General features: G+C 49.4%; 1 protein-coding gene across 1 annotated transcript in view; it reads left to right on the top strand.

Annotated features, from left to right (window-relative positions):
- Positions 1–12402, top strand: part of afg2a (AFG2 AAA ATPase homolog A) — a 102997-nt gene that overhangs the window by 4687 nt on the left and 85908 nt on the right. The window contains exons 8-9 of the mRNA XM_062524943.1: positions 373–496; positions 2085–2340. Of these exons, the coding sequence (XP_062380927.1) occupies positions 373–496; positions 2085–2340 (380 nt within the window). The remainder of the gene's footprint in view (positions 1–372; positions 497–2084; positions 2341–12402) is intronic.

The raw sequence follows: 12402 nt of genomic DNA, 5'->3' as shown, positions 1-12402 counted from the left end.
AAATGATTGTATCATGCCACATCTGTATGGGCTTACATAACACTAATGTGTATTGTTTTATCATGCAATGAAAGACCATAACAGACTTCATCCTGTATCCTGTTTGATTTTATTTGAACTCTCAGAATCCCTCACACTACACAAATGTATATGGCTTTATTGTGCAGTCACGATAGTATTGTGTACAGGATTGTATATTGTGAGATAATGAGATTTTAGATAGATACTGAAGATAGATAGACAGATAGATCCTTGGACATCAAAACAAGTACCGTACAATGTACATACAACAATTTTATTTGTTAACCCTCTCATCTCCTCTCCCCTCCTCTTCTTTCTTCTCCTACTGTATCTCCTCTCCTCCCCTAACAGAAGGCCTGCTATCATCTTCATCGATGAGCTGGACGCCCTGTGTCCTAAGAGGGAGGGCTCCCAGAACGAGGTGGAGAAGCGGGTGGTGGCCTCTCTCCTAACGCTCATGGACGGCATCGGATCTGTGAGTACGAGGAGCCTTCCGCCTTCATCAGCGCCGTTCAGCGCCGTTCGAAATGCTCGCTCCTTCATTTGCCCATCGTTTCTCTCTCTCTCTCTCTCTCTCTCTCTCTCTCTCTCTCAAATTCAAATTCAAATCAGCTTTATTGACATGACAAGTGTGCTTGTGTTGTCAAAGCATGTATACAAATTCAATACATATATAAGATAAACTCTCTCTCTCTCTCTCTCTCTCTCTCTCTCTGTCTATCTGTCCCTCTTACCTTTAGCTGCTAAATCCGAGCACCTCTCTCCCTTAGTAAGCATTTATTTCTTATTCCAGCATGTGGATCTAAAATCCCAAAATGGGCCACTGGGATAGAGCATTCCTTTTACAGACAAGTTACCCGTGTGCGTGTGCGTGTGCGTGTGTGCGTGTGCGTGTGTGCGTTTTGTGCAGACATTTTCTCTGTCTGTGTATTGCACGCATGGTTCAACTCTGTCTGTGTCTTTCTGACATCTGTTGATAAACCCTGACATGACATGAGGGTCCTCAAGAACCACCACTCCCCCCCCCCCCCCCCAACACACACACACACACACACACACACACACACACACACTCCCCCGGGGGTTAGCGGGGAATCTCGGCCTGGGAAACGTATCACAGCCGCAGGGGTCAGTGTGTCCACGGTCCACTACGTGCCAAACTGACATTAACTCTGTCGCAGAGCGCAGCCTTCTCGTCTCTGCGCCCAGTGAGGCCCTGTGTGTATTCCGCTATTCCTCTCTCCCAAAACCAGATGCCTCTCTCTCCATGTCTTCTCCAGATGCGCTGGGGCTCTGCTCCGCTCTGCTCCGTGCTGGGCTGGGCTGGGCTGGAGGGCGGCTGGATAATCCAAGGTCACCCCAAAAATGGGCCTGTGCTCTGGAATGTGGTGAAAACACTTCCTCGTTCCGAATTCCACTTCATGCTGTAATTTATTTGTGTTTTACCCCCACCCTCCCCCTTGCTCCTGGCCCCAAGGAGTTTCACAGGATGGCTTTTGTGGTGTGTGTGTGTGTGTGTTTGTGTGTGTGTCAGAGAGGAAAATTATTTATTGGCTTACAGCTGGACCACCCTTGGAAGCACACAGTTTTTTTTTTTTTTTCTGCTCGCAAGTGAAGACTTTTTCTCCAGATACTGTAGGAGTTTGTCAGGAACACCGATCTAGGCCTCGCTCCTGACACACAGACAGCTCAAATTAAGCACGTTTGCAGACACAAGGGCAAACATTATAGAGCGACCCAAAATCAACAAGTGTTTGGGAAGAGTGGAAATGTTGCCACTGAATCATGCAACCACAATTCGTAATAGTACATCTTAATAACAAGCTAATTGTAGAGAATTTTCTAGATATACTGTACCTTAAATGTTTCATATATATACAGCAAGGTAATTTATAGTTCATCTGCTCATTTGTAAAGATTTTGAATTGCCTATGTGTATGATTTGTGATATTATTATGATGATAATAATAATAACAATAATAATAATAATGGTAATAATAATAATAATAGTAGTATTAATGCTAAACATATCATGCCTTGACCTCTCCATGCACCTCCTGTAGGAGGGACACACTGGTCAGCTGCTGGTGTTGGGGGCGACCAATCGACCCCACGCGCTGGACCCCGCCCTGAGGAGGCCCGGCCGCTTCGACAAGGAGCTGGAGGTGGGCGTCCCCGGGGCGTCGGAGCGGGCGGACATCTTGCGCAAGCTGCTGCGGCCCATGCCCTGCCGCCTGGCCGAGCAGGAAGTGCTGGAGCTGGCCGACGCCGCCCACGGCTACGTAGGAGCTGACCTTGCCGCCGTGTGCAAGGAAGCAGGTGGGTCATTTCCCCGTATCAACAGCCCCTCCAGCACACACACACACACACACACACACACACACACACACACACACACACTCACTACACACCCCATATTCACATGCATCATGTTAACACACACACCCACACACCCCAAAAACAAACGGTACACACACATGCATTGAGCGTCTAACTTTGTTCCCCCGGTTCCATCTAAAAACGGCACTCTGGTCATTTAACTGGCCCCGGCACACAGCTCTCTCTGACCAGACCTGTCCGAGCGCCACCCACAGTCGGATGTGTTCCCTCTCGTCTGTCAGTCTGAGGGGGCCCGCGCGGTCGCGAGTCTTTAAATATTTAACCGGAGCGACTTAAAACCCTCAGAGTTGGGTCTGTCAACAGCTGTTTACAGGTACAGGAAATATCGCCGTGCCAACGCGCGCGACAACAGGAGGTGCGGTGGGCTTTAGTGTTGCGGGCGTGTTTCAGACTCGACTTCCCCCCCCCCCCCCCCCCCCGATGCCCTCCAACTAAACAAAGCTATTTCCGTCTCCTCGGCCCTCTCTCTACTGTAAGCAGAGGAGAACTGCCCATCACGGATACTTTTATTATGTTTATATACAGTGTGCTACTCACTGTGTGTGTGTGTGTGTGTGTGTGTGTGTGTGTGTGTGTGTGTGTGTGTCTCTGTGTCTCTGTGTGCCCGTGTGTGTGATGTGTGTGTATGAGAGAGACAGCGATAGAGTGCAGCTCTATCTGCGTGTGTGTGTGAAAATGAGGGAGAGCAAAAGAGTGCTGCTTGGTCTTGGGATGTTTTGGACGTGCTGAAGTCCCCCCCCCCCCCACCAGCCGTCTCTCCCCCAGTGGAGCGTGTCCTAATGTATGAGAACGGCTCTGCGTTTGGACAGGCCGGGGGAACACTGTGGTGCACCGCCGCCGTTAGCCTCCACTCACACCAGGATGTGGGGCCGGTCCACCGCCGGGGCGGATGTGGTGATGTTCCACTGCTATCCCATTGAGAAAAAAACACACAAAACACACGCCCGTACACACACACACTCTCTCTCTCTCTCTCTCTCTCTCTCTCTCTCTCTCTCTCTCTCTCTCTCTCTGTCTCTCTGTCTCTGTCACAGACACACACACACACTCAAATCCATGACTTGTTGTCAGATTCTCAGATTGCCTGTGTGACTGCGTGGAAGTGCTCCCTTGCTCCCCCCAACCCCTAGGCCTTTAATTGTAAACAGTGGCAGGATGTAGGGGTGTTTCTGTGGGTGGCAGGGGTCCATTTTCTCCCCTGGCCACAAGGGATGAAGGGAAGAAGTGGGGTTTGGGGGGCTGGGGGTGGGGGGGGGGGGGGGAGGGCGGAGGTTAGGGGTGGAGGAGGGGGTGGTGGTGGGGGTTTGGTGGCTGGTCCCTCCTGGGTGGTCCGAGGAGCGCGGCGGATTGCGTTACCAGCTGAGGCTGGTGGCGGGGGTGGTGGTAGCGGCTGGGGTAGCCGGCGGCCATGTTCCGGAGGCACCAGTGCTGCCGCTGATTTACGCCCCGGGGGGATCGAGAGAGAGAGAGAGAGAGAGAGAGAGAGAGAGAGAGAGACGTGCCTCGTAGCGTTTTCTGTGCAAGTTCCCATGGGGGATTGTCAAAGCACTGGATTCCCAGCTTCCCCTGAAAACTCCATGGCTGAGAGGGAGAGGATGAGAAGGAGGAGAAAAGAAAAACAGAAAGATGGACAGAGAAAGAGTGAGGGAATAAGGGAGAGAGTGAGAGAGAAGCAGAAAAAAAAGAAAACACACACACAGACAAACAGTGGGCCTCCTATGTGGACCACAGGAACAATAACAGCCCTGAGAGAAGATGGAATCTCCCCGCGCTCCTCACTTCCTGTGTTTTATTACGTTAACATCACAGAATCGATCGTGCTGTTATTTCACACAACACCACGGGTGTGTTTGAATAACACGTAATTATAACTTTGCACCTTTCTCGCCTGCAGAGCCTCTTGGCTCGGCCGCACATCCACAACAAATGAAGTCGAGTCGCTCGCGGGGGGTCCCGTACGAAAGCTAAAGCCAGTTTGTTATCGCAGTTCTATGAATATACCCATGAAAATACGGGTGTTTGTGTAAGCGTGTGTCTTTACCTGCGGGTTGTGGCTTTTCGGGCCCTTTTTTTTCGCGGGTGTTTTTTCAGTTTTGCCCTCTCTTTTCCTCTCCTCCTCTTGGCGAGGAGGTGGGGGGGGATATAGAGTTTAATGAGGGGTGGTGAGAACTTTTGCCCCATGAAGGCAAAAACAGACCAGCGATCATCACCACCTCACGCCAAAACAGTTTATGGGAGAACCGTTGGGCCGGGGGAAATGGGGTTTCTTCGACAAATCGCTTCACTGGGGGGGGGGGGGGGGGGGGGGGGGGGATGTGCTCTCTGGATGGCTCGGGCTGTGGGAGCCGTCAGATTTGGATGTTGAAGAGGGGACTCTCACAGCACTGCAGGGAGGGAGAGAGAGAAAGAGTGTGAGAGAGAGAGAAAAAAGAGATTGAGAGTGAGAGAGTGAGAGAGTGAGAGAGTGAGAGAGTGAGAGAGTGTGAGAGTGTGAGAGTGTGAGAGTGTGAGAGTGTGAGAGAGTGAGAGAGTGAGAGAGAGACTGAGAGAAAAAGAAAGAGTTAGAGCGAGAGTGAGAGAGTGAGACCGAGAGAGACTGAGAGAGAGTGAGAATGAGAGAAAAAGAGAGCGAGAGTGAGAGAGAGAATGAGAGAGAGGGAGAGAAAGAGAAAACATCTAAAAACAACCAACATGTGAGTAGAAGGCCAGTTGTTTCCTAGGCCCTGTTCAGGTAACAATGACCCACCTAGGCGAACGTGCTCTGGCAGGCGGCCCCCACTTCCTGTCCAGGAACGAGCCGCACCAGTCGCAGACGCTGGGTCACGCTCACAATTGTTCAGACCGCTGCGGGACACCCAACACACACACGCACTAACTCACACAAACAAACACACACACACCCGCACTAGCTCACACAAACAGACACATCACACACACATGCATACACGCACAACAACGCACACGCGCACACACACACACACACACACACACACACACACACACACACACACACACCCTTGAGCAGCTGTTCGTGTCTGCGTAGCAGGCCAACTGACATCCTTCCCGCACCACCACACCGCACAATGGTGCCCTCCAGGATTGAGTGCCGGCAAACGTCTTGGTCCGCACACACGCACACACACACACACACACACACACAAACACGTATGCATACGCACATGCACACATGTGTGGCTATTTTTGCCCTCCTACTGTCCCAGGGGAGCGCCGGGCTGCGTGAAAACAACAGTGAAGACTGGCAAGGTCAAGACAGCTGTCTGCACAGTCGCAAGTGTGTGTGTGTGTGTGTGTGTGTGTATGTGTTTGTTTTGTGTGTGTGTGTGTGTGTGTGTGTGTGTACGTACAGTAACAGGACACGCTACAGCAGATGCAAGAAGGAAATGAATGTCCACCAGATTGCATTTGCTCTCCCGAGATCCACGGACGCCTTCTCCTGCAGAGTCTTGATTAGGGCCCAGAACGAGCGTCGACTCGCAACGTCTATCTGTCAGGAGAATATTGTTACGGTAATGCTATGATACCTCAGGGTATTCGGTTCAGAATAATGGATGGCTCAAAGCCTATTATGCACAGCTCAGATATACTGTACTGCCTTTGCTGTAATGTAAGCCTCTAAAAGAGAGAAATCGATAGGAACCTTCACCCACGACTTCTGTGACCGCACTGGCAAATGGGCGCTGGGAATGGTTGTGCTCCATAGCGCCCTCGAGTGGAGAAATGTCGACAGAAAAATGTTGAGGGATTGGAGTGAATACGAAAAAAAAACAAAGTTTGTGTTCATAAGATGCACATGAACTTTTGATGTGTTGCAGTGGATGTCAACTTCAGCAACAGGGAGACAGAGCTTCATGTCTTCAGACGGAGAAATAGCACGGTTGCCCTGCCACATCCTCGTGTGTGTGTGTGTGTGTGTGTGTTTGTGTTGGTGTGTGTGTGTGTGTGTGTGTGTGTGCGCGCGTGTGTGTGTGTCCTCCATCCCCGTCTTTGGATCCGGGACTTTGACACGGTCCCTACCCAAATGAGCACCTACAGCTGAGCGATATGTCATTACAGGAAGTCTACGTGTTCGGGTCCGGTCCGCTTTGTTTGAGGTGGACTCGGGGGGCCCCTTCCCTGTCATTTGGGTCCCGTCGTGATCTTTGATCTGGCGGCCTTGGCTGTGGCCGGTGACTCACAGACTAGTCTAAACAGTGTCCATCGGGGTGTGGCCGGTCCATGCACACTGTTTACACCCATCTCCAAACAGAGGAAGCCCTACTGACGAAGAAGAAAAAAAATAAGACCGTAGATGAACAAGGCTGTAGGTAGAGGACAGTGTTGGATCAGACTGTGTGTTTGGCTAAGATTCTCGCTTAAAATAATATGAAATGAATTTGCCCGTGGGGAATTTGGCCGTCTCATGTCAGTGGAGTTTTGACACATTTGTGTTGTTGTGTTATGAGCCACCTGTGCAGTTCGTACAGTAGACGTCATAGTCGTTTTGTTTGCTTTTCCTTGTGTGGATTTTCACCTCGGAATCAACTTTCTGGGAGTCCTGCTTGAGACGGTTTGACATCTACAAGGCCCTCACGCAGTCTGGCTTATCTGGTCATTGTGCAAGAGGTCAGCACTGTTAACAAATCCCTACACTCACGCTACAGACCAAACGCCAAACACCACACAAACACACACACGCACACACACACACACTCACTCAGTTACGCACATTCTTACCCTCACTGACACACACACACACACACACACACACAAACACTCACTCAGTTACGCACATTCTTACCCTCACTTACACACACACACACACACACACACACACACACACACACACACATAGACACACACAGACACACACACTCTCACACTCAGACACTATGTGCAGCTCGCCGGGTCGGTTGTCGATGCTTGCGTCGGTTGGCGCTTCCCCCGGCTCGGTGACAGCGGTATGCGAGGCCTGCGGAGGCTCCTGCGTCCTTCTGACGTGAGCACCTTCAGACAAGCAGCTCCAAAAGAATCTGTTTATTCGAGAGCGCAAAATCTGTGAATGCGAAGACAGAAAAAAAAAGAGGGAGGCAAAAGAGGAAGTCTATCGCTCTGGAATTCACATTACTGTATGGCGTAGGTATGCCGAAGGAAGAGGCAAAGGGGACGAAAAAAAAAGATTGTTAAAAAAAAAACGAGAAGAGAGAGAGAGAAGGAGAGAGAAAAAACAGAGAGCAGTATTGTGTTTGACATAAATTCTGCCGCAGAGACGTGAATGAGATAAACAGGACTTGGATGCTAGATGGTGTTTACAGAGGCCGCCTTCCATATAAAGTGCTTTTCCCTGCCCGTCTGTCCTTTTAAAGACACTTGCGAAATTTCAGGCCAGGGCGCATAAATATTGCCGGATCAGCATGTGAAGTTTATTTGGGTGCTCTGTTCAAAAAAAAAAAAAAAAAAAAAATAGGAAAAAAAAATCCGGAAATGTTCCTGACGTACTCTTTCACCTCTGTCCTCTCTCTCTCTCTCTCTCTCTCTCTCTCTCTCTCTCTCTCTCTCTCTCTCTCTACCTCTCTACCTCTCCCCCCCCTCACATTTTTAAGGGCACTTATTATTTCACTGCTTGGTCTTGGGAACAGCTGTTGAGTATTGTAAATACAGGTGCAAAGCGTGTTCCGGAAGCCCTGCAGTGTAATGAAAACGTTCCTGTTTTTTCTTTTCTGTTTTTTTTTTTTAACGGTGTAATGCCAAAAGTATTTCACAATTCATTTGAGGACATCGACAGTGGGTCTGCCCGGGGGCTCTCCTGTCAACCACTCATCGCCACGCTGTGTTATTGTTCTCCACTTTTTTTTCTTTTATTATGATTCTCTCTCTCTCTCTTTCTCTCTCTATTTTTCTCTCTCTCTCTGTCTCTCTCTCTCTCTCTCTCTCTCTCTAACAGACTTCACTTCACATCCGGAAAGAGTAGAGTGGCGTGTGTTAAAAGAACCATTCCTCCTTGTCCGCCGTGTAGTTTTTTTAAAGTTTTTTTATGGCTCCTCTTTACTGGCGCAACACCAGCGGTCCTATATTGAGTTTAATATTAGAGGGCTCAGATGAGCACCTCTGTCAAGGAGGGGAAAATACCGCAACGTAACCCAATTCATCACACAATGTACACATTTTTATGTCTGTCATGCTCTGTAAAGCTGTCCTCGTATGTCTGTGATTGGGGCTGTTTAAGTGAGTCTCCACTGGACTGAACTCCTAGCTGTAGCGCTGCGGAGAGGTCCCGACTGTGTCTGTGGCTTTTGCTCGACTATTTCTGTTTGACCGAAGTGACAGTCGAGTTTCCGATGCCCCTCAAGAGTTTACGGAGTTTCTATTTTGGATGTGTGTAATTGGGCCTACGTTCTGTTTCTCTTTTTTTCGTTTTTTTTCCTCGTCTCCATAAACCACAAAGCCTCGCTGAATTTCTCTGGTTCTCTGGTTCTCTCTCCGGCTTCCTCTCAATCTGTCATTCCCTCTTTCTGTCTTTCGCTCCCTCTCTCGTTCTGTCTCTCTGAGTCGTTTCCCCCTGGATGAAAAAAAGAAAGGAAAGCTGTGGTGTATGTGCTCTTGCAGGCTGCACGATTGGCCGGGTGTGATGTTTTGCAAATGTTCGTTCTTGGAATTGGGGCCTTCAACCTTCAATTCCCTCCAGATCACGGGTGAATTTGAAACATTCAGGAAAGAACACGTCCAGGAGAGAGAGAGAGAGAGAGAGAGAGAGAGAGAGAGAGAGAGAGAGAGAGGGAAGAAAAAAGCAGAGGAAGAAGGAATCCACATAAGGTTCACATTAAGCTGTGTTGTGTTGCGTTTTCCTCCTCCGAATAGTCTGTCGGATGTTTTCTTTGCTAAAGCAAATGTCTGTTGGAAACGAAGAGACAATCAAAGCCAAAGGAAGGGATCCTGAGGAGAGGAGATTTAGCAAATGAAAATCAAAACGAACCCAAAAGACAACCAGCCGTTCACTGTCAGCGCTTGCTCACTAAACGCCAGGGAATGAATGTCCCAAATCGATTAGCCTCCTTGTATTGAATTGCAACCACATATGTCGAGGAGACGTATGCCCAGAAAGGAGAGCTTTACATTGTTGTTGGACAGCTCGAATCTCATGTCATCACTCTTTGAATGGCCTAAATGCTAAGATGACTATTCCAAATCGCTTAATGCGCCACTTTGCTAAAACGCAGCTGGAACGTCGCAAAATTGTTGCCAATTGTCACCGATTTGTTCCCTATTTTGGAAGACTTTGTAACCAGAACCTCAGAGTGCTTTAAGTTTTCAAGCCGGGGGGATGCAAACCCAGTCCCCTCATGTGTGCATCAGTTTAGTAAATGCCATTTATGGTCAAACTGTGGTCCCCCGCATCTCTCTCTCTTTCTCTCTCTCTCTCTCTCTCTTGCTCTCTCCCTCTCCCTCTCCCTCTCCCTCTCTCTCTCCATCAGTGGAGGGACGGCATGTTAGCAGACCCCCGGGGAGATGCTCACACATGTGGGCCTGCAGCGTGCTGCGGCACAGACCCTGAACCGCTTCGGTCCAATCTGGAGCTGGAGCATGTGCTGTTGAGCCTGTGTGTGTGTGTGTGTGTGTCTGTGTGTGTGTGTCTGTGTCTTTGAGAGATAATTTGTTGGTGTGTGTAAGTGAGTGAGAGAATGTGTATACAGAATGTGTATACAGTACATGTGTTATTTTGTTTGTGTGTGTGAGAGAGAGAGAGAGTGAGAGTGTGAGAGAGAGAGAATATTATGTGTATTATGTGTGTCTGGGTGGGATGGAGAATAGTGTGCGAGTGTGTATGGTGTATGTCTGTGTGAATGTGTTTGTTTGTGATCGTGTATGTGTATGCGTGTGTATGGTGTGTGTCTGTGTGAGAGTGAACGTGTGTGTTTGTGATTGTGTGTGTATGCGTGTGTATGGTGTATATCTGTGTGAGAGTGAACGTGTGTGTTTGTGATTGTGTGTGTGTGAGTGCGAGCGCAGCTGCGTGAGCATGAATTCAGCAGAGAGATGGCTGTCTCATCCGGCCGGACCAGCAGAGCCACACTGATCTGCGGGGCCCCCGGGATGAAGGGATGGAGAGAGAGAGAGGGAGAGGGAGGGATGGAGAGATGGAGAGATGGAGGGAGAGAGGGATGGAGGGATGGGGCCCCCGGGGACCTCGTGCCGGACGAGCGCTGACCTCGCGCGCTCTGGCAGCCGCACTCATTGTGTTTTTGGAGAGGCTCCGTCGGACGGATCCTGGAAAATATAAACAGGATGCACTCCTGTCTGATCGTAAATCCCCTCAAATCCCCCCCCCCCCCCCCCCCCCCACACACACATCCCCACCACACACACACACACATACTCCCCCGTCCCCTCACCGTCTACAGTGGCCACAGTCAGAAGGAGGACAGCCTTAGGGCAGAGTCTTTGTGTGTGTGTTTATGTGCGTCTATATGCATGTTTATCAGAGTGTTTGTGTGTGTGTGTGTGTGTGTGTGTGTGTGTGTGTGTGTCTGTGTTTGTGAGTTCTTTGTATGTATGTGTCTGTGTGTATACAGTATGTGTGTGTGTGTGTGTTCTTTGTATGTATGTATGTATGTGTGTGTGTGTGTGTGTGTGTGTGTGTGTGTGTGTGTGAGTGTGTGTGTTCTTTGTATGTATGTATGTGTGTGTGTGTGTGTGTGTGTGTGTGTGTGTGTCTGACTCCTGTCTGCCCGAGTCGAGTGGCTGGAGTGTTTGTGCGGTGCAGTATGTCAGCTAAACAATATAAAGTGCCCTCACTAATGACCGAGTCTCCCCCAAGCCTGCAAACACTGGGAGTCGGAATGCGCGCATTGTAGGAGAGGAAGTGTTTACGTCTACCTCAGCTCTTCATCATGCACTCTGACAGCATGCCAATTGACCGGCTAATCCATCCATGCACTGGATGACATTTTGCAAGCAAACCGACAGACTCAGGGTGCCAGCGGAGCCTTTTTTTATTGTCAAGCGCAGCGAAGGACTTTTGTTTTCCGTAAAGAAGAAGCTTGTTTAGACGTGACGTCAAACCAGCGTCTACACTAAGTCGCCGTCAATCCGCCGCCCCGAGTCACCCAAACTGTAGTTCAGTTGCACTTCAATCGGTAGTTTAGACTCAATATATATATATTTTGTGTAAAGTTTACTTTTTTTCACGGTAGTCTGCAGATTTTCAAGATATTCATATTTACGATGCTATTGTGCATTCTTTGTTGGAAGATTCCAGAAGTGGAACACAATGCACAGGGCATGGTCGACGTCCCGCAACTTACTTCAGATATAAATACTATTATCCCCTTAGTGAAATGAAAAGCGAAGATTTGCATTTGGGTTGTAGACGCTCACCGAGGCTGCATTCAAAGTCGAATACCTGTGACGGCTGCCTCCGAGCCCAACGGTCTGCCCTTTCACTCTCCGTCTCTCTCTTTCTCTCTCGCTCCCTCGTTTCTCTTCTCTTTTATCACGCGAAGATGAGCCGGAAATCTGCTCTGAAAAGTTGCCAAGTCAGATTCTGAATGAGCGACCTCTCGCTCCTATGCACTTTTTCCCCCCTTAAAAGGGCGGTTACTTGAGACCTAATCCTGGAGAGATGATCTTACCGCCGAAGGGGATTGTCAGTCCGTAATCCTAGTTTATACCCCCTTTTCCTCTGTCACGCTCTGCAGGGATGGCTCGCCCCGAATCGCGCCATTCTGGAGCTCTCATCACCTGTTTGTGCTATCTGCCCCGCACGCCTTTTGTCTCGCACTCCTCACCTACTTTAGCTGTCAGCCCTGCCGAACCGTTTTTGTCTGCGAGGCACGGGAGCAGGGGGCCCCCGCGTTTGATATCGACGCCTCGGCTAAAGTTGCGTTCGTGTCACGGATACTGAGTCGGCAGATAGTGCCAGTGTGCGGTTTATGTTTTATTTTTATTTTCTTTGCGAAGCGAATAAACCCTTTAATCTTGTCCGCA

Source organism: Sardina pilchardus, chromosome 21, assembly GCF_963854185.1.
Source record: "Sardina pilchardus chromosome 21, fSarPil1.1, whole genome shotgun sequence".
NCBI lineage: Eukaryota > Metazoa > Chordata > Actinopteri > Clupeiformes > Clupeidae > Sardina > Sardina pilchardus.
Note: the sequence above shows the minus strand (reverse complement) of the source record. Positions and strands in the feature narration are given on the sequence as shown.